At 48.3% G+C, this 22728-nt stretch overlaps 1 protein-coding gene across 4 annotated transcripts in view; it reads right to left on the bottom strand.

Moving 5' to 3' along the window:
* Window positions 1–22728, bottom strand: part of chd7 (chromodomain helicase DNA binding protein 7) — a 322761-nt gene that overhangs the window by 145075 nt on the left and 154958 nt on the right. For all 4 annotated transcript variants that reach the window (XM_038809440.1, XM_038809439.1, XM_038809438.1 and 1 more), the window contains 3 exons: window positions 21255–21374; window positions 12163–12222; window positions 11341–11396 (listed from right to left, as the gene is read on the bottom strand). In XM_038809440.1, the coding sequence (XP_038665368.1) occupies window positions 11341–11396; window positions 12163–12222; window positions 21255–21374 (236 nt within the window). The remainder of the gene's footprint in view (window positions 1–11340; window positions 11397–12162; window positions 12223–21254; window positions 21375–22728) is intronic.

The raw sequence follows: 22728 nt of genomic DNA, 5'->3' as shown, positions 1-22728 counted from the left end.
TTTTCTGGGTGGGCACCAGCAGCCTTTACAAAGTACTTGGGAAATATATGGAGGTTTTCCAGGTGGGCCTGGGTAAAATAAAAGGGGCCAGGACAAGAATTTACATTGACCTGGAGGCCCAGCCCAAATACTTCAGAGCACGACCAGTCCCCTGTGACATGCTTGCAAATGTGGCAACTGAATTAGAGCACTTTGAGAGCTTGAGCCTCATACGCCCAGTCCGATTTCCAGAGCGGCTGCACTAGTGGTCCCGGTGCTGAAACCAGATATGTTGGTCGCTTCTGTGGCGATTTATAAAATTACCATGAGTTGAGCCTGCCGCCTGGACTGATACCCCATGTCGCGTTGGAGGATTTGTACGTGAAGCTAGCAGGGTGCCACTCATTCACAAAACTGGATATTTGCCACGCACATCTCCAACTAGAGCTAGACACAGCATCTTGAAAGTGCATGGCCATCAATACCCACAAGGGTCTATACGAGTATACTTGTCTTCCCTTTGGGGTCTTATACAGGGGCTACCCAAACTCATGGCATGCCTGGATTAGATGCTAATTTTGAGGCCACCAAGAAGAAACACTTGGACAATTTGGAAGAGGTCTTCAGGCGTTTCTCCCAAGCGGACGCCTGCCTGAAGCAAGGCAAGTGTGTCTTTCAGTCAAAGGGGGTCACGTACTTGGGCTACTGTGTGGACAGGGATGGCCTGCACCCAGTAGAGGAGAAGGTCCAGACCATTAAGGGAGTTCTGATATCAGAAAACATGACCGGAGGTCATTTTTCGGACTCAACTACCACAGGAAGATTATCCTTAATTTGGCCACCCTGTTGGCACTGCTGCATGTAGTATTGAAGAATCAACGGTGGGCATGGAGGGCACTACAAGAGGAAGCATTTGTCGGCTTGAAGAGGCATCTGCCACCTTTCCAGCTGTTAACCTATTAAGATCATTCACGGCTGCTCGTCCTGACATGTGGCGCCTCCCCGAAACTCTGGCAAATGTGCAGCGTGGCCAGATAAGAGAAAGACTGGTTTGCCGTGATTTATGCAGGGAGAAGAGAGAGAACAAGAGAGTGTGAGGGAGAGCGAGAGAAAGAGAGCAATAATGGGAGGGAGTGAAAGAAAGTGGGAGAGGGCGGGGGAGAGGGAGAGCGAGGGGGGGGGGAAAGGGAGAGCGAGGGGGGCGGGGGAGAGGGAGAGCGAGGGCGGGGAGAGGGAGAGCGAGGGCGGGGGAGAGGGAGAGCGAGGGGGGGGAGAGGGAGAGCGAGGGCGGGGAGAGGGAGAGCGAGGAGAGGGAGAGCGAGGGGCGGGGGAGAGGGAGAGCGAGGGCGGGGGAGAGGGAGGGCGAGGGCGGGGGAGAGGGAGAGCGAGGCGGGGGAGAGGGAGAGCGAGGGGGGGGAGAGGGAGAGCGAGGAGGGGGGAGAGGGAGAGCGAGGACGGGGGAGAGGAGAGGAGGATGGGGGAGAGGGAGAGCTGAGGGCGGGGGGAGAGGGCGAGGGAGGGCGGGGGAAGAGGGAGAGGGAGGGCGGGGGAGAGGGAGAGGGAGGGCGGGGGAGAGGGCAGAGGGAGGGCGGGGGAGAGGGAGAGGGAGGGCGGGGGAGAGGGCGAGGGAGGGCGGGGGAGAGGGAGAGGGAGGGCGGGGGGATAGGAGAGGTGAGGGAGGGGGAGAGGGAGAGGGAGGGCGGGAGAGGGAGAGGAGGGCGGGAGAGGGAGAGGGAGGCGGGGAGGGAGGGGGAGAGGGAAGAGGGAGGGAGGGGGAGAGGAGAGGGAGGGCGGGGAGAGGGAGAGGGAGGGCGGGGAGAGGGAGAGGGCGGGCGGGGAGAGGGAGAGGGAGGGCGGGGAGAGGGAGAGGGAGGGCGGGAGGGAGAGAGGGAGGGCGGGGGAGAGGGAGAGGGAGGGCGGGGGAGAGGGAGAGGGGAGGGCGGGGGAGAGGGAGGGAGGGCGGGGGAGAGGGAGGGGGGGGGCGAGGGAGGGCGGGGGGCGAGGGAGGGCGGGGGCGAGGGAGGGCGGGGGCGAGGGAGGGCGGGGGCGAGGGAGGGCGGTGCGAGGCGAGGGAGGGCGGTGCGAGGCGAGGGAGGGCGGTGCGAGGCGAGGGAGGGCGGTGCGAGGCGAGGGAGGGCGGTGCGAGGCGAGGGCGGGGGCGAGGGAGGGCGGGGGCGAGGGAGGGCGGGGGCGAGGGAGGGCGGGGGGCGAGGGAGGGCGGGGGGCGAGGGAGGGCGGGGGGCGGAGGGGGGGGGAGGACGGGCGGGGGCGAGGGGGGGGCGGGGGCGAGGGGGGGCGGGGGCGAGGGGGGGCGGGGGCGAGGGGGGGCGGGGCGAGGGGGGGCGGGGGGCGAGGGCGAGGGGGGGCGGGGGCGAGGGGGGGCGGGGGCGAGGGGGGGCGGGGGCGAGGGGGGGCGGGGGCGAGGGGGGGCGGGGGCGAGGGGGGGCGGGGGCGAGGGGGGGCGGGGGGGGGCCGGGGCGAGGGGGGGCGGGGGCGAGGGGGGGCGGGGGCGAGGGGGGGGGGGAGGGCGGGGGCGAGGGAGGGAGGGGGCGAGGGAGGGAGAGAGGGGGCGAGGAGAGAGAGGGGGCGAGGGAGAGAGGGGGCGAGGAGAGAGAGGGGCGAGGGAGAGAGGGGGCGAGGAGGGAGAGAGGGGGCGAGGGAGAGAGGGGGCGAGGGGGCGAGGAGAGAGGGGGCATGGGAGAAAGGGGGCATGGGAGAGAGGGGGCGAGGGAGAGAGGGGCGAGGGAAGAGAGGGGGCGAGGGAGAGAGGGGGCGAGGGAGAGAGGGGGCGAGGGAGGGAGAGAGGGGGGCGAGGGAGAGAGGGAGAGAGGGGGGCGAGGGGGCGAGGGAGAGAGGGGGCATGGGAGAAAGGGGGCATGGGAGAGAGGGGGCATGGGAGAGAGGGGGCGAGGGAGAGAGGGGGCGAGGGAGAGAGGGGGTGAGGGAGAGAGGGGGCGAGGGAGAGGGGGCGAGGGAGAGAGGGGGCGAGGGTGATGCGAGGGAGAGAGGGGGCGAGGGAGCGTGGGAGAGAGGGGGCGTGGGAGAGTGGGGGCGTGGGAGAGAGGGGGCGTGGGAGAGAGGGGGCGAGGGAGAGAGGGGGCGAGGGAGAGAGGGGGCGAGGGAGAGATGGGGGCGAGGGAGAGAGGGGGCGAGGGAGAGAGGGGGCGAGGGAGAGAGGGGGCGAGGGAGAGAGGGGGCGAGGGAGAGAGGGGGCGAGGGAGCGAGAGGGGGCGAGGGAGAGAGGGGGCGAGGGAGAGAGGGGGCGAGGGAGAGAGGGGGGCGAGGGAGAGAGGGGAGAGGGGGCGAGGGCGAGGAGAGAGGGGCGAGGGAGAGAGGGGGCGAGGGAGAGAGGGGGCGAGGGAGAGAGGGGCGAGGGAGCGTGGGAGCGAGGGAGAGAGGGAGGAGAGGGGGCGAGGGAGAGGGGGCGAGGGAGAGAGGGGGCGAGGGAGAGGGGGCGAGGGAGAGAGGGGGCGGGGAGAGGGGGCGAGGGAGAGAGGGGGCGAGGGAGAGAGGGGGCGAGGGAGGAGAGGGGGCGAGGGAGAGAGAGGGGGGCGAGGGAGAGAGGGGGCGTGGGAGAGGGGAGGGGGGAGGGAGGAGAGGGGGCGTGGGAGAGAGGGGGGTGGGAGAGAGGGGGCGTGGGAGAGAGGGGCGTGGGAGAGAGGGGGCGAGGGAGAGAGGGGGCGAGGGAGCGAGGGAGCGGGAGCGAGGGAGCGTGGGAGCGTGGGGAGAGAGGGGGCGAGGGGGAGAGAGGGGGCGAGGGAGAGAGGGGGAGGGAGAGAGGGGGAGGGGGCGGGGAGAGAGGGGGCGAGGGAGAGAGGGGGCGAGGGAGAGAGGGGGCGAGGAGAGAGGGGCGGAGGGAGAGAGGGGGCGAGGGAGAGAGGGGGGCGAGGGAGAGAGGGGCGAGGGGAGAGAGGGGGCGAGGGAGAGAGGGGGCGAGGGCGAGAGGGGGCGAGGGAGAGAGGGGCGAGGGAGAGATGGGGGCGTAGGGAGAGGAGATAGGGCGCGGGAGACGAGGGGGCGAGGGAGAGGGGGGCGAGGGGAGAGAGGGGGCGAGGGAGAGAGGGGCGACGGGAGAGAGGGGGCGAGGGAGAGATGGGGGCGAGGGAGAGAGGGGGCGAGGGAGAGAGGGGCGAGGGAGAGAGGGGGCGAGGGAGAGGGGGGGCGAGGGAGAGGGGGGGGCGAGGGAGAGGGGGGGCGAGGGAGAGGGGGGGCGAGGGAGAGGGGGGCGAGGGAGAGGGGGGGCGAGGGAGAGGGGGGGCGAGGGAGAGGGGGGGCGAGGGAGAGGGGGGCGAGGGAGAGGGGGCGAGGGAGAGAGAGGGGCGAGGGAGAGAGGGGGCGAGGGAGAGAGAGGGGGCGAGGGAGAGAGGGGGCGAGGGGGCGAGGAAGAGAGAGGGCGATGGAGAGGGAGGGAGGGTGAGGCAGAGAGAGAGCGAGCGAGCCAGAGAGAGAGCGCGAGCGAGCCAGAGAGAGAGCGCGAGCGGACGACCCAGAGAGAGAGCGAGCGAGCCAGAGAGAAGGAGCGAGCCAGCCAGAGAGAAGGAGCGAGCCAGCCAGAGAGAAGGGGCGAGCCAGCCAGAGAGAAGGGGCGAGCCAGCCAGAGAGAAGGGGCGAGCCAGCCAGAGTGAAGGGGCGAGCCAGCCAGAGTGAAGGGGCGAGCCAGCCAGAGTGAAGGGGCGAGCCAGCCAGAGAGAAGGGGCGAGCCAGCCAGAGAGAAGGGGCGAGCCAGCCAGAGAGAAAGGGCGAGCCAGCCAGAGAGAAGGGGCGAGCCAGCCAGAGAGAAGGGGCGAGCCAGCCAGAGAGAAGGGGCGAGCCAGCCAGAGAGAAGGGGCGAGCCAGCCAGAGAGAAGGGGCGAGCCAGCCAGAGAGAAGGGGCGAGCCAGCCAGAGAGAAGGAGCGAGCCAGCCAGAGAGAAGGAGCGAGCCAGCCAGAGAGAGTACCCACATTTTCGCCATATCCCGTAATTCCTTTATTTTTCAAAAAAACATCTATCCTATCTTTAAATATATTCAATGAAGTAGCGTCTTCTACTCCTTTCGGTAGGAATTCCATACTTTAACCACCCTCTGAGTGAAGAAGTTCCTCCTTGATTCAGTCCTAATCTGCTCCCCCTAATCTCGAGGCTATGCCCTCTTGTCCTACTTTCACCTACCAGTGGAAACATCCTTTCTACTTCTATCTTATCCATTCCCTTCACAATGTTATATGTTTCTATTAGATCCCCCCTCAACCTTCTGAATTCCAGTGAAAATAATCCCAATCTACTCAGCCTCTCCTCATACGATAACCCCCTCAACTCCGGAATCAGCCTAGTGAACCTCCTCTGCATCCCCTCTAGTGCTAGCACATCCTTTCTCAAGTGTGGAGACCAAAACTGCACAGTACTCCAGGTGTGGCTTCACCAGCACCTTGTACAACTGCAACATTACCCCTCTACTTTTAAACTCAATCTCCTTCGCAACGAAGGACAAAATTCCATTTGCCTTCCTAATTACTTGTTGCACCTGCAGACCAACCTTCTGTGACTCATGCACAAGTACACCCAGGTCCCTCTGCATCGCAGCATGCTGCAGCTTTTTACCATTTAAGTAATAATCCGTTCTATTGCTACTCCTACCAAAATGTATGACTTCACACTTATTGACATTATACTCCATCTGCCAGACCTTTGCCCACTCACTCAATGTGTCAATGTTCCTCTAAGGTTTTACAGCCTCAGTACACTTTGCTCTGCCACACACCTTTGTGTCATCTGCAAACTTGGATACCTTGCACGTAGTTCCCAACTCCAAATCGTCTATATAAATTGTAAATAATTGTGGTCCCAACACCGATTCCTGAGGCACACCACTCGTCACTGATTGCCAGCCAGAATAGCACTCATTTATTCCCACTCTTTGTTTCCTGTTATACAACCAATCCTCTATCCATGCTAGTACTCTACCCTTAACACCATGCATCGTTATCTTATGCAGCAGCCTCTTGTGCGGTATCTTGTCAAAGGCCTTTTGGAAATCTAGGTACACCACATCCACTGGGTCCCCTTTGTCTACCTTGCTCGAAATGTCTTCATAGAATTCCAAGAGATTCATCAAGCATGACCTGCCCTTCATGAATCCATGCTGCGTCCGTTCAATGGGACAATTTCTATCGAGGTGCCCTCCTATCTCTTTCTTGATAATAGACTCAAGCATCTTCCCCACAACAGAGGTTAAGCTAACCGGTCTATAATTCCCCATCTTTTGTCTACTTCCCTTTTTAAACAGTGGCGTCACATTTGCTGTTTTCCAATCCTCTGGGATTGCCCCAGTGTTCAGCAAATTTTGGAAAATTACCGCCAGTGCATCTGCTATTACTCCAGCCATCTCTTTCAGTACCCTGGGATGCATTCCATCAGGGCCAGGAGACTTATCTATCCTGAGCTCCATTAACTTGCCCAACACTTGCTCTTTCGTGATAGTAATGGTTCCCAGGTCCTCACCTACCTTCTTCTCTCGGTCAATTGCTGGTTTACTAAGGAAATTGAAGCACTTGTCAAGAGGAAGAAGGCGGCTTATGTTAGGATGAGACATGAAGGCTCAGTTAGGGCATTTGAGAGTTACAAGTTAGCCAGGAAGGACCTAAAGGGAGAGTTAAGAGCGAGGAGAGGATATGAAAAGTCGTTGGCGGATAGGATCAAGGAAAACCCTAAGGCTTTCTATAGGTATATCAGGAACAAAAGAATGACTAGAGTAAGATTAGGGCCAATCAAGGATAGTAGTGGAAAGTTGTGTGTGGAATCAGAGGAGATAGTGGAAGCGTTAAATGGATATTTTTCGTCAGTGTTTACACTGGAGAAAGACAATGTTGTCGAGGAGAATACTCAGGTTCAGTTGACCAGGCTAGATGGAATTGAGGTTCAAAAGGAGGAGGTGTTATCAATTTTGGAAAATGTTAAAATAGATAAGTCCCCTGGGCCAGATGGGATTTATCCTAGGATTTATCCTAGGATTCTCTGGGAAGCCAGGGAGGAGATTGCAGAGCCTTTGTCCTTGATCTTTATGTCGTCTTTGTCGACAGAAATAGTGCCGGAAGACTGGAGGATAGCAAATGTTGTCCCCTTGTTCAAGAAGGGGAGTAGAGACAACCCTGGTAATTATAGACCTGTGGGCCTTCCTTCGGTTGTGGGTAAAATGTTGGAAAAGGTTATAAGAGATAGGGTTTATAATTATCTTGAAAAGAACAAGTTGATTAGCGATAGTCAACACAGTTTTGTGAAGGGTAGGCCATGCCTCACAAACCTTATTGAGTTTTTTGAGAAGGTGACCAAACAGGTGGATCAGGGTAAAGCGGTTGATGTGGTGTATATGGATTTCAGTAAGGCGTTTGATAAGGTTCCCCATGGTAGGCTATTGCAGAAAATAAGGAAGTATGGGATTGAAGGTGATTTAGCGGTTTGGATCAGTAATTGGCTCGCTGAAAGAAGACAGAGGGTGGTGGTTGATGGCAAATGTTCATCCTGGAGTTCAGTTACTAGTGGTGTACTGCAAGGATCTGTTTTGGGGCCACTGCTGTTGTCATTTTTATAAATGACCTGGAAGAGGGTGTAGAAGGATGGGTTAGTAAATTTGCAGATGACATGAAGGTCGGTGGAGTTGTGGATAGTGCTGAAGGATGTTATAGGATACAGAGGGACATAGATAAGCTGCAGAGCTGGGCTGAGAGGTGGCAGATGGAGTTTAATGTGGAAAAGTGTGAGGTGGTTCACTTTGGAAGGAGTAACAGGAATGCAGAGTACTGGGCTAATGGCAAGATTCTTGGTAGTGTAGATGAACAAAGAGATCTCGGCATCCAGGTACATAAATCCCTGAAAGTTGCCACCCAGGTTAATAGGGCTGTTAAGAAGGCATATGGTGTGCTAGCCTTTATCAGTAGGGGGATTGCGTTTCGGAGCCACACGGTCATGCTGCAGCTGTACATAACTCTGGTGCGGCCGCTCCTGGAGTACTGCGTGCAGTTCTGGTCACCACATTATAGGAAGGATGTGGAAGCTTTGGAAAGGGTTCAGAGGAGATTTACTAGGATGTTGCCTGGTATGGAGGGAAGGTCTTACGAGGAAAAGCTCAGGGACTTGAGGTTGTTTTCGTTAGAGAGGAGAAGGCTGAGAGGTGACTTAATAGAGACATATAAGATAGTCAGAGGGTTAGATAGGGTGGACAGTGAGAGTCTTTTTCCTCGGATGGTGATGACCAACACGAGGGGACATAGCTTTAAATTGAAGGGTGGTAGATATAGGACAGATGTCAGAGGCAGTTTCTTTATTCAGAGAGTAGTAGGGGTGTGGAACGCCCTGCCTGCAACAGTAGTAGACTCACCAACTTTAAGGGCATTTAAGTGGTCACTGGATAGACATATGGATGAAAATGGAATAGTGTAGGTCAGATAGGCTTCAGATGGTTTCACAGGTCGGCGCAATATCGAGGGCCGAAGGGCCCATACTGTGCTGTAATGTTCTATGTTCTATGTTATTAGTGTCCTCCACTGTGAAGACCGATACAAAATATTTGTTCAATGCCTCCGCCATTTCATCATCTCCCATAACTAAATGACCACTCTCATCCTCTAACGGACCAATGTTTACTTTAGCCACTCTTTTTAGTTTTATATAATTATAAAAACTTTTGCTATCTGTCCTTATATTCTGTGCCAGTTTTTTTTTCGTGTTCTATCTTACTTTTCTTTATGGCTCTTTTCGTGGCTTTCTGCTGGCCTTTAAAGTTTTCCAATCTTCGATTTTCCCGCTGATCATGGCCACTTTGTAAGCCTTCTCTTTCAATTTGACAGCCTCATGCATCTCCTTAGACACCCATGGTAGATTACCTCTTTTCTTACAATTCTTCCTTCTCACTGGAATATACTTTTGTTGAGCACAATGAAAGATTTCTTTGAAAGTGCTCCACTGCTCCTCAACTGACCTACCATAAAATATTTGTTTCCAGTCTACTTTAGCGAGGTCCTTCCTCATTCTATCATAGTCCCCTTTGTTCAAGCATAGGACCCTGGTATTGGATTCTATCATCACACTCTCCATCTGTATACTAAATTCAACCATGCTGTGATCACTCCTCCCAAGAGGATCCCTAAGGAGCAAGCCAGCCAGAGAGAAGGAGCGAGCCAGCCAGAGAGAAGGAGCGAGGCAGCCAGAGAGAAGGAGCGAGGCAGCCAGAGAGAAGGAGCGAGGCAGCCAGAGAGAAGGAGCGAGCCAGCCAGAGAGAAGGAGCGAGCCAGCCAGAGAGAAGGAGCGAGCCAGCCAGAGAGAAGGAGCGAGCCAGCCAGAGAGAAGGAGCCAGCCAGCCAGAGAGAAGGAGCGAGCCAGCCAGAGAGAAGGAGCAAGCCAGCCAGAGAGAGAGCAATTTATTTTAGTATTTCACAGAACCGGAACATAAGGATTAGGAGAAGTCGGCAATTCAGCCCTTCGAGCCTACTCCACCATTCAGTCAGGTCATAGCTGATCATTTCCTGGTCTCAAAGACCTCTACCTCTTTTCCATATACTTTTAAACAGTTTTTTTAAAATCAGAAACATATCCACCTTCCTCTTGAAACCATTTAATGATTCGGACTCCATCAGACAGCGAGTTCCACAAATTCAATACCCTCTGCAAGATGTAGTGCCTCATCTCAGTTTTAAAACTACCAGCTCTCAACCTACATCTGTGACCTATCATTCTAGATTGCCCCACAAGGGGGAACTTTTGATCTGTATTTACTTTACCAACCCCTTTTAGTATTTTATATACCTTGATGAGATCCCCTCTGATCCTTCTAAACTTCAGCGAGTATAAGCCCAAACTGTTTAATCTGTTCTCATACGTCAACCCCTTCATCCCCAGAATCAATCTGGTGAACCTCCTCTGAATTGCTTGCAATGTCACCACATCCTTCCTCAAATAAAGAGACCAAAACTGGACACAATGCACTAGATGTAGTCTCACCTACACCATGTACAATTGCAACAATATTTCTCTACTTTTATATTCCAGTTATTTTGCAATAAATACTAACATTCAATTTGCCTTTCTTATTACATGCTGTACCTGCATAGACTTTCTGTGATGCATGAACAAAGACACCCAGTTCCATCTGCCCAGAAGCATTTGTATCCGCTTTCCATTTAGATAATAATTTGCGTGCCTATTTTTTCAACCAAAATGCATACTTCACACATTCACATCAAACTTATCTGACAAATGTTGGCGCCATCTCCAAACCTAACTATATCAGACTGTAAAATCTAATTGCCTGCTTTCCCACCTATTTTAGTATCATCCACAAATTTTGCTAAGTTACACTCTGTCCCCGCTTGCAGATAATTTACATGGATTGTAAACAGTTGAGGTCCAAGGACTGAATACTGCAGCACCCCACTAGTTACAGTTCGCCTGCCAGAGAAGGACCCATTTAACCCAACTCTCAGCTTTCTGTCAGTCAGCCAATCCACAATCCAATCTAGTATTCTACCTCCAACCTCCTGTGATCACACCTTCTGGATCAATCTTTTATGCGGCACCTTGTCAAGCGCCTTCTGGAAGTTTAATATACCACCATCCACAGGGTTTGAAGGGTGTATGCTAGGAATGTTATTTTAGAACTCTGTACAGCCTGAGATTATTGACAGTAGGTGGCAGGCAATGTTTGCTACTGCCATTTTATTGTTTATTCCATATCTCTTTGGTGCTTTCATTTGCAGTTTGTTAGATGCTTAAGAAATTATTTTGGAGATAGCGAAGTTCAAAACGTGCAGAAAGTTTTTCAACTAATATGGGCGGCACATACTCAGTGGTTAGCACTGCTGCCTCACAGCACCAGTGACCAGGATTCAATTCTGACCTTGGGTGACCAGTAATGTGGAGTTTGTGCTTTCTCCCAGTGTCTGCGTGGGTTTCTGCTGGGTACTCCAGTTTCCTCCCACAGTCCAAAGATGTGCAGGTTAGGTGGATTGGCTATGCTAAATTGCCCCTTAGTGCCCAAAGGTTAGGTGGGGTTACGGGGATAGGGCGGGGAGAGTGGCCCTAGGTTAGGGTGCTCTTGAGGAGGGTTGGTGCAGACTTGATGAACCAAAAGGCCTCCTTCTGCACTGTTGGGATACTATGATTCTAATATTAGGTGCCTATCGAGGCTCATGAGAGCACTGAGCAGCACACAAACTGAGCCTGAGGGTAATTAATTTTCAACTCAATAACTTCCAAAATTATGCTCAGGGCTGAGATCATGGGCTTCAGAAGGGCAATTTTCATCGATCTATTTTATGGTACCATGTCATCCACTGAGAGAAAGACTATTTAAACACCATTTTGTATTTAAATTTCACCATAAACATACTTACTAGTTTTTGTATTTGACAAATAATTCTTCTACTTCCACTTCTTCTCCAGACTCGGTCTGAAATCACAAGCACATTTTAGAATCTGATTCAACACAACCATTTGTCATTTAAATCTCCATGCAATTCACTATAAAGTGGTTAGGGACATAGTTGTAACGTACTTAAGTAGAATTAGAACGCTGAACACCAAAAAGTTTCCTTCGCCAGGGATTATTTCCCCCCCGCAATATCCCTTCAAAAAGCTATCAGTTCCAACTACTCTGCTTACTGTGTCAACCAACTCATGAATCATTTTATCTCCTCCTTAACCACCAGCTACTTCATTCACAATAACCTGACCTCGACCTGGCTTCCTGCCAAACCCACAGCGTTAAGCAGATGCCAAATGTACCATTTCCTGAGGCAGCAGCCAGTTTGCAGCTGCACTACTGGAAGCCACATGTATTATTGTTGGCAATCTTAAAAACTAATCTCAAAAGTGTTCCAATTTAAAATCTAGCCCCATTACTTTACCAGTGAAATTTAAAAACTGAAATAGAAGCTGATAAACTCAATTATGTATTATTCTTTTCAGCATAGGGTACATTTTCAGTATCATTCGTATTCGCAATACAAAATTGCAGTCAATCCATATAATCAACAACCACTAAGAGGATCCAAATAAGTTCACATTTTGACCTGCTACTGTTACATGGCTGCCAGCTGTTCCTGGCAGATCAAAAATCTGTACTTCAGGTTGAAAATTAAGAATTACGAAAAGACCAGTTTGTAAAATTATTCCCCATCTGCTCAACTTTGAAATAAGAAAATGTTAAAACTTACAGTTTTCTTCATTAGTCGCATGCTCAAGATCTTTTCAGTAACTGGACCAGCTGCAGACTCCTAAAAACAATTATTTAATAACAAATGAAGAAAATTTAAATGTAAACATCTATGAATGCTCATCATAGAATTTACAGCGCAGGACCTCATTCGGCCCATTGAGTCTGCACCAGACCTTGGAAAGAGCACCCTACTCAAGTCCACACCTCAACCCATTCCCGTAACCCAGCAACTCCACCCAAACTTTTTTGACACTAAGGGCAATTCAGCATGGCCAATCCACCTAACCTACACATTTTTGGACTGTGGCAGGAAATCAGAGCACACGGAGGAAACCCACACAGCCACAGGGAGAACGTGCAGACACAGACAGTGACCCAAGCTGGAAATCGAACCCAGGTTCCCTGGCACTGTGAAGCAACAGCGCTAACCACTGTGCTACTGTGCTACTTCTAATCACATACTCCTTCCAAACAACCTCAGGTGCCTTTGTCGCACCACAGTTTGAAAATCTGAATAAATTGGCCAAGGAAATAAAGCATGGAATTGAGGTAAAGGCCAAATATTTAGAAAATGGGAACAGAACAATTTTCACAAAGTGATTTCCCAAGAATCAAATCAGCAGTCAAAATCTAAACCACTGTTTTGTATCCATATATAAATCATCTCAAAATCAGTAATCTTTAATCACATTGTCAGTCTGCTTACTCTTCAGCCCAGCCTTTTAGATGGTTTCCTTGTATAATTTGCACATTGCAGTAGTTCTTATGAAGGAAGTGGTTTGCATCAAAATACTAAATATGTCGTGAACTTGCTCAGTGCTATAATATAGAGCATCTATGGGAAATATTTAAACAAACTCCTAAAGTAACTTACAAGAGGGGTTAGTACTTATTGGTAGAGATTTTCAAATTTCTGTATATAAACAATGCCAACAAATCCCACCAGCATACAAAGAAATAATGATATCCTATCAGAGAATGCCTTCTATGCTCAGATTTTTCTAATGGCACACTCACTACATTACATTCTAGATAGAAGCAAAGACTATTTAAAAAAATTTTTAAATAATCTTTATTGTCACAAGTAGGCTTACATTAACACTGCAACAAAGTTACTGTGAAAAGCCCCTAGTTGCCACATTCTTGCAGCATGGATTGCGGCATGGGTTGGTACCTGGGATTTCGATGTTGTGGCCATTTCGGAGACATGGATAGAGCAGGGAGAGGAATGGTTGTTGCAGGTGCCGGGGTTTAGATATTTCAGTAAGCTCAGGGAAGGTGGTAAGAGAGGGGGAGGGGTGGCATTGTTAGTCAAGGACAGTATTACGGTGGCTGAGAGGACGTTTGATGAGGACTCGATTACTGAGGTAGTATGGGCTGAGTTTGGAAACAGGAAAGGAGAGGTCACCCTGTTAGGGGTTTTCTATAGGCCTCCGAAAAGTTCCAGAGATGTAGAGGAAAGGATTGCAAAGATGATTCTGGATAGGAGCGAAAGTAACAGGGTAGTTGTTATGGGGGACTTTCCAAATATTGACTGGAAACACTGTAGTTCGAGTACTTTAGATGGGTCCGTTTTTGTCAAATGTGTGCAGGAGGGTTTCCTGACGCAGTATGTAGATAGGCCAACGAGAGGCGAGGCCATATTGGATTTGGTACTGGGTAATGAACCAGGACAGGTGTTAGATTTGGAGGTGAGGTAGGTGAGCACTTTGGTGATAGTGACCACAATTCGATTACGTTTACTTTAGTGATGGAAAGGGATAGATATATACCGCAAGGCAAGAGTCACATCTGGGGGAAAGGCAATTATGATGCGATGAGGCAAGACTTAGGATGCATCGGCTGGAGAGGAAAACTGCAGGGGATGGGCACAATGGAAATGTGGAGCATGTTCAAGGAACAGCTACTGCGTGTCCTTGATAAGTATGTACCTGTCAGGCAGGGAGGAAGTGGTCGAGCAAGGGAACCATGGTTTACTAAAGCAGTTGAAACACTTGTCAAGAGGAAGAAGGAGGCTTATGTAATGATGAGACGTGATGGTTCAGTTAGGGCGCTTGAGAGTTACAAGTTAGCTAGGAAGGGTCTAAAGAGAGAGCTAAGAGGAGCCAGGAGGGGACATGAGAAGTCTTTGGCAGGTAGGATCTAGGATAACCCTAAAGCTTTCTATAGATATGTCAGGAATAAAAGAATGACTAGGGTAAGAGTAGGGCCAGTAAAGGACAGTAGTGGGAAGTTGTGCGTGGAGTCCGAGGAGGTAGGAGAGGTGCTAAATGAGTATTTTTTGTCTGTATTCACACAGGAAAAAGACAATGTTGTCGCGAATACTGAGATACAGGCTACTAGACTAGAAGGCTAGAAGGGCTTGAGGTACATAAGGAGGTGGTGTTAGCGATTCTGGAAAAAGTGTTAAAATAGATAAGTCCCATGGGCCAGATGGGATTTATCCTAGGATTCTCTGGGAAGCTAGGGAGGAGATTGCTGAGCCTTTGGCTTTGATCTTTAAGTCATCTTTGTCTTCAGGAATAGTGCCAGAAGACTGGAGGATAGCAAATGTTGTCCCCTTGTTCAAGAAGGGAAGTAGTGACAACCCCGGTAACTATAGGCCAGTGAGCCTTACTTCTGGGCAAAGTCTTGGAAAGGTTTATAAGAGATAGGATGTATAATCATCTGGAAAGGAATAATTTGATTAGAGATAGTCAACATGGTTTTGTGAAGGGTAGGTCGTGCCTCACAAACCTTATTGAGTTCTTTGAGAAGGTGACCAAACAGGTGGATGAGGGTAAAGCAGTTGATGTGGTAAAGCAGTAAAGCGTTTGATAAGGTTCCCCACGGTAGGCTATTGCAGAAAATACGGAGGCATGGGATTCAGGGTGATTTAGCAGTTTGGATCAGAAATTGGCTAGCTGGAAGAAGACACAGGGTGGTGGTTGATGGGAAATGTTCAGACTGGTGTCCAGTTACTAGTGGTGTACCACAAGGATCTGTTTTGGGGCCACTGCTGTTTGTCATTTTTATAAATGACCTGGAGGAGGGCGTAGAAGGATGGGTGAGTAAATTTGCAGATGACACTAAAGTCGGTGGAGCTGTGGACAGTGCAGAAGGATGCTACAAGTTACAGAGGGACATAGATAAGCTGCAGAGCTGGGCTGACAGGTGGCAAATGGAGTTTAATGCAGAAAAGTGTGAGGTGATTCATTTTGGAAGGAATAAAAGGAAGACAGAGTACTGGGCTAATGGTAAGATTCCTGGTAGTGTGGATGAGCAGAGAGATCTCGGTGTCCATGTCCATAGATCCCTGAAAGTTGCCACCAAGGTTGAGAGGGTTGTTAAGGTGGTGTACAGTGTGTTAGCTTTTATTGGTAGAGGAATTGGGTTTCGGAGCCATGAGGTCATGTTGCAGTTGTACAAAACTGGTGTGGCCGCATTTGGAGTATGGCGTGCAGTTCTGGTCGCCGCATTTTAGGAAGGATGAGGAAGCATTGGAAAGGGTACAGAGGAGATTTACCAGGATGTTGCCTGGTATGGAGGGAAGATCTTACAAGGAAAGGCTGAGGGACTTGAGGCTGTTTTCGTTAGAGAGAAGAAGGATAAGAGGTGACTTAATTGAGGCATACAGGATGATCAGAGGATTAGAAAAGAGGGAATAGTGTAGATAGGCTTTAGAGGGGTTTCACAGGTCGGCGCAACATCGAGGGCCGAAGGGCCTGTACTGCGCTGTAATGTTCTATTCCGGCGCCTGTTCGGGTACACAGAGGGAGAATTCAGAAAGTCCAAATTACCTAATAGCACGTCTTTCAGAACTTGTGGGAGGAAACCGGAGCACCAGGTGAAAACCCATGCAGACACGGGGAGAACGTGCAGACTCCGCACAGATAGTGACACAAGCCAGGGATCGAACCTGGGACCCTGGAAGCCATAGTGCTAACCACTGTGCTACATGCTGCCCACACAAAAGATGAACTAAAAGATGAACTGGAGAGAAAACATTATTTTGCAATAAGTTCCAGTTTGTTTCTTTTCTGAAGCAAACACTATGCAGTAAAATGTACTCACATGGGTCGGAAATTATTGCTTGGGCCCTTGATAAATCAACACAAACATTAATCCTATTTGATTTACAGTCTTCTTTTGCACATTTTTATATCCATTTTAGTTTGGCTCTTGGGGTTGGCGGAGTGAAAAATCTGAGGTTTGACTCTGAAATAGATTTAAATGCACTTTTTTTCCCCCAAAGGGTGGCAGAAAGTACACAAGAAGCTCATGGAATGGGCCCACAGAACTAAATTCTGCTACTGAACTAAACACAGCTGAGATCAAGGTCCATTCCTTACAGAAAAACACATTCAATACTGATGCAAAGAAGAGCTGCAGAAACACTTGAATTCACTTGGCATTTAACATTGACAAGGTAGGAAAGAGAACACATTTGTGTATTCTCCAGCATCTTTCACAACCTCAGGACATCCCGAAATTCTTTACTACCAATGAAGGGTAGTCACTGATGTAATGCAGGAATAGTAACAGCTAATTAGCTGCCACAGCAAACTTCCATTTACAGAAATCCAATAGCCAGATAATCTGTTTTAGTGATGTCACTTGAGGGACTGTTAGCAATGAAACAGGGAGAATGCCATCTGCTTCCAAATAGATTGTTAGCGCCGGAAAGGAAGATGCTATATGACCAGCATTTTAATTCAAAGGATTATCTAGTGCTGCAATAGGTCATCTGGAGCTCTTACTTCATTTGACTGTAAGATACGTCAATTCTACAGACGGTGGCTATGATTGAATGGAACCGGTCAGAGTGGCCAGAAGCTTTCCACCGTACTGGTGGCTAGATCAGGCGGAAGGTCCAAAGCTGGCCTTCAGGTTAAGTGCCTTAATTCAGGTAAATTACTTCCGGCCTCCTGGCCAGAAGCGACGTGGGCCCTCCTGCTGGTTCTTCAACCAGTGGGTGGAGCAAACCTCCATCACTGTGATTAAACGGTACCTATTATAAGGAAGAACCTCTCATCCTATTCACTCATTTATTATCTTGCGGTAGAATAACTGAAGGTAAATAAATTTGCGTTTTCCATAATAACTTGGGGAAATGCATCTCACCAAAACTAATGACAAGACTACAGCTGCACAGTAAAACTAAGGAAACTGTTTGCTGAAGACACATTCCATGTTCTGCTACTTTGCAAAGTCACATATTCAAACTAGCAAACTTTTCCCTATAAATATGACAATCAATCAACCATTCCTTAGATTTTGACTGACTTAGAATCTGGGCCTCACAGAAAACCATATGTTAATATTTTCCCTTGTCCGTAAATATTCCAGATCTGTTTCAATTAAATTATGACAGCGGGTAAAGTAAAGTCAGACAAGCTCCTCTGATATCTAAGCTCTTAATCATACTGGCAGAAAATTCAAGATTATCATTGGTTTTAGCCAAATTTGTTTAGTAGGTACCAGAACGAAGAATCGGGGTGAGGCATGAGAAGTGAGGAAGTTTAGCTAGGAATTGATCTCTGTTGTAATGCAAATTTTTGTTCACAGTACTGTTGTGCAGGTTTAGAATACTAGTTAAAAATCTGACAGTTTACATGTATGTACTAAATGGGTATTACAGAAAAGTCTTGTGGAACTTGGACCACTTATCAGTCAAATCAAGTCATACGCTGTTCGAAAATTTTTGTGGTCGGGCATTTTTCAGAAATATATAGTATAGCGTAAGGTCTCCATTTCTTGTCGACAGACTTTACTTCCGAGATTACAATATTGAACCACCGATTTTGTTACTATTTCACCCTGAAAAAAAAAAACTCAATTTTGAGTTGTAAACATTTCCGGTGTAAACAATAGCCTGGCTCAACTTTTTGCTGGCACTCCAGGGCAGTCTCAAATCGCCCCTCCAGCTCTACTAGCCATATCATATTCATTTGATGTGAAGTTAAACTTGACACAAATTGGTTTAGTTTTGTATTTAATTTGCAACAGTTCATTTTTGTTCGAATCTCAAACTACCCTTTGCTAACAACCACCCATCCAATCACTGGCATCTGCTGTGTCCACTGTTTTCTCCCCACCAAATTCCTGCTAACCTCCAACTTGATGTTCCCAGCTCTCCAATATACAAATTTTCTTGAGCCTGATAGCTTCCATCCCAACCCAGTGTCTTGCCAGCACCCCCACAGACCCTTACAACTACCCCAGTTCTTCATGGGTTCAATGACCTATTTTTGGGCTCTACCGGACTGTTGTCTTAGGTGCACACTTGAAATGTTGGCTTCAGGCCTTCATCAGGAATCTGTTAATGAAGATTAACAGATTAAAAGGACATTAAGGGCATCCTCATGATATTGACAACTGCTATTTCATGTATTTAGGGTGCTAAATAACAGGACTTAAACTAATGTCTTGAGGTAGCCCTTTAAAGCAGTGATCTTCAAAGTCGTGGGTGGGTCATGGGCATGAGGGTCATGGAGTCATCCGTTGTGGCGCTCCCGATTGAGCAAATTCAGGCGCAACAGCCGACTTTTAACTATGCCGGCTGCGAGTGGCCTTTTTAACATATAAAAAGAATGCAGCCGCAATGCGCGTGTGTCCGTTCATTGGTGCGCATGCGCAGAGTTTTGCACATGTGCACCTATGAGCGGGCATGCATGTGCTGCGCGGCCGCATTTTTTTATGTGGCAAAAAGGCCGCTCGCAACCAGCATAGTTAAAAGCCGGCTGCTGCTCGCACTGCCTGGTTCGGAAGTGCTTGGTTCTTCTGAACGACGCCAAGGCCGAATTTCCCCCAGCGACGAGCACCATCGGACCCACCCGCAGAGATCCAGTGCCATGGGTTCCACTCTGAACTCGCTTGTATCTACAGCGCACTCATTTTGCACGACTATGAGGTCACGGTCACCCAAGAAAAACTCAATGCCCCGATTAAACAGCTGGTGTGACCATTGAGCCTTTCTGGCCTAGTCTGTTTGCCAAGGCATTGGCTAATATTGATGTCAATAGTCTGATCTGGAACGTTGGTGCTGGTAGCAGTGCCCCAGCTGCTGCAGCAGTTTTTTCCACCGCTGCCCCTGTTGCTGCTGAAGAGAAAAAGGAAGCGAAGAAACAGGAAGAATCTGAATAGTCTGACGATGACGTGGGCTTTGGTCTCTTTGATTAAACGTGCCATGCAACAACATTGTTACAATTTACAAAAATTAAATAAAAATTGAATATAAAAGCTGGTGCTGCGGCTGAAGACCGCGAATTTGTGCAATCGGAGACACAGAAGATTTTTTAAAAACTTGATGTAATCTTCCTCCCTGAGGGAGGCAGAGAGCAGGTCACGGCCCCCGAATGTGACATCACGTGCTTTGGGCGTGATTGCGATTCCTCCATTTTGTCAGCAGCAAACAAGGCAAGAGAAAATGGTGGGTCGCAAAGGTCGGCCGGGGTGGGTTGCGAAGGTCGGCCGGCGTGGGTCGCGAAGGTTGGCCAGCTGGTAAAAATGGATCCCCGGAAAAAGTTTGAAAAACACTGCTTTAAAGAATACCAATCTTGTACTTCAAATATGCATCCCTTGTGAAAATAGGTTACCAGCCTTGGAACTACACAAAATGACTTTGCTCATCCACCAGAATGGCAGGGCCTTCACAGCATAGACTCCCATTCAGTTCCTTCCGTTGACTTTTTACTCCTTCGCCTATCACTGAATTTTCAGATGGCCAGTTCCTGCCTTTAACTGCAGCATGTTTCAACCAGCAACCTGTAATCACCACCACCAGTAAATACAACACGTGGCCTACATACCTCTCCTGATCACAAATGGTCTAAAATATATCCGAAGTTTGCTGTTCTGCAGCACTATACAGATCTCATCTCTTGTCTTTTTCATCTTCCTTTCATCCATCAGCTCCCACCCCAGTAACTAATGCTTCTCATCATTGTCATCTTGCCAGCCCATACCACAAACTGGATGTTTCCTGACTAGTACTTCATAACAATTAGCATTCCTCAGCATGTCAATTCCCATTGAAAAGAAACCGAAAGGAGAAAATATGCTGAAAGAATCAGGACAATTAAAAATTGAGAAATAAAAAGAGAACCACAAAGAGAAAGAGAACCCAAAGGACAAGTACAATACAGAAGCTGCAATATTGACACAACAACAGAGAATGTATGCTCTGCCTTTTGTAACTATTGCCATAGAACACAGTATACAGCATTCAAAGTATGATGCAAACTTAATGTGCACATTAACCTTATTCCTCATGTCCCGATTTTTGAGACAGGGTTTTGTCACTGCTGCAAATTAAAATTAGTGAGTGAGTCACAATACCCCTTTTCAAAATGCACTGAAAGCTTGTATCTCAGGCTCTTGACAATGCGTAAAGCACAGTATTTCCGACACTGAAACATGGTAAGGTGATAAGGATTTCAATGTAATAAAATATTCGTATATTTTAAACTTTAAAAAAAAAGATCTTTTCGCAGTTTCAGGTGCTGTCCACCGAGTGCCACTATGGAGCACCATTTGTTTGTATCAACCAGCAGCCATGTTATTAATAAACACGTTTTTTACAAGTCGAAAAGGACAGAAAAGTGATAGAAATGGGGGCATTAATACAATAACTAAATAAAAATATGAATGTTTGTTTAAAGTCAACTTATAATTTTAACAATAGCCAGATAATACATTTCTTCCAACAATGCAGAACTAGTCGTTCCATGTGAATTCATCAGGCTTTAGCTATGAATGATGGCCAATGAGCACCATTTAACCAACTTTGGCTCAATATGATACAAATTACTATTACTCAAAGGGCTTAATGATGTGCACTTCTGTAAGTAAACAAAATGTGTATTTAAAGTTCTAAAATGCAACCAACTTTCTACGAGAAACAGCTCAATTAATATGAATAAAATTATTGATACATCATTTCACCCCAAGTTAGTGGGGGGGGGGGGGGGGGGGGGGGAGAGAGAAGAAGAAAAAAAAATCGAAATGAGCAATTAGTCATATTTATTTTTCACTTATGGAATATGAAAGCTAAAATAATTCAACTCAAATTAATTTAAATTATTAATGTCATTGACTTATGACCAATACCTGTTCGGACTGTGAAGTGCTTAATGGTGAATCTTTTCCTGCATCATCATCATCAGATATTTTAAATTCTAGGTCCTCTGTATATCGCTTTCTTTTCACTTGTCGACTAGAGCGACGCTTCTGAAAAGAGAGTTAAAGAAAATTTGTTACGATACATTCTGGAAAATTAGCAATATTTGACAGTTAACTGGCAATCTGGAATTTAGAAAATTGAGAAGAGGTATAAGCAAACAACTGGTCTGCGTGTAAATGGTGTGCTTAAAATGCTGGTGATGGATCAGGCAATAACAGGGTTCAGTTGCAACGGTGATTATGTGCAATATAAATGTAGATTAGTATCAGTCTTCGGACATCTCTTACTGGACTAATACAAGAGCAAAATACTGCAGCAATGCTAGAAATCTGAATAAGAACAGGATATGCTGTAAATACTCACCAGATCTGGCAGCATCTGTGGAAAGAGAAAGACAAGAGTTAATGTTTCAAGGTGCCAATGAAAGGTCATTGGCCTGTAACATTAACTCTGTTTGGCTCTACACAGATGCTGCCAGATCAGCTAAGTATTTTCAACATTTTCTGTTCTTATTTCTAACTGGATTAGATTTGGAGAAAAATTATTGCCAGTTAATGCTATTATTGCTCTCTTCAGTGGCTATTAACAAACTGAATTTTAAACTTAATTAATAGGGAATTCCAAAGGAACTTATTTATTCAGTGGCAAGAACACTACAAAAAGTGAAAATCACTACATAGGTGGATTTAAAAGGAAGTGAGATAAACAAAAGGCTGAAAGGAATAGAAGATTATGCTGAGAGGGCGGAAGTTTGTGTGAAGCATCAATACCAGTATAGTTTGTACTGTAAATTCCACATGATCAGTCTTTTATGCTGTGAGTTCAGCTAATAGGAACTGAGACCACATCTTTCCAGCAGCTAGATAAGTAATTTCCATGCTGGACACTAGACAAAAAGTGAACAATTGTGCAAACTCAACAGATACAAAAATGTTTTTAAAAATGCATCAATTATTGTTACAAGTGCAAGGCTTCACAAGATGGATCTTTCTTTCATTTAGGGTAAAATGAAGGAATGAAGAGGATCATTTGGCCTTTCTGAATGCTTCTGACAACTAGACTGTGTGGTTTGGGTTTTAAAGATTCAAAGGGCCCCCCCGTTGTTTTACTGGGGGTGCAAGAAGTTCACACCTGTAAACAATGACCAATGTATGCATGCGGGATGGTGGGCAGACTGTTAGGTTTCCAAAGTACCGAGGTGTTAGGAATGTCAGGTTTTATCAGATTATGCTTTACACTGCATACTTAAGTTTCAAGAAGTTGGGAGCCTAAAGGATAGCTAATTAGAATTTCTACCTGGGTACAAGGCCCATGTGATTTACATTGCGATTGAGTGCAAATATCCATAGGAAGTCACTAAGATCAGGTTACAAGTTTTCTAAAAATATCACTGAACTTCAC

The sequence above is a fragment of the Scyliorhinus canicula genome, chromosome 10, assembly GCF_902713615.1.
Source record: "Scyliorhinus canicula chromosome 10, sScyCan1.1, whole genome shotgun sequence".
Classification (NCBI taxonomy): Eukaryota; Metazoa; Chordata; class Chondrichthyes; order Carcharhiniformes; family Scyliorhinidae; genus Scyliorhinus; species Scyliorhinus canicula.
This window is presented reverse-complemented; position numbering and strand designations above follow the sequence as displayed.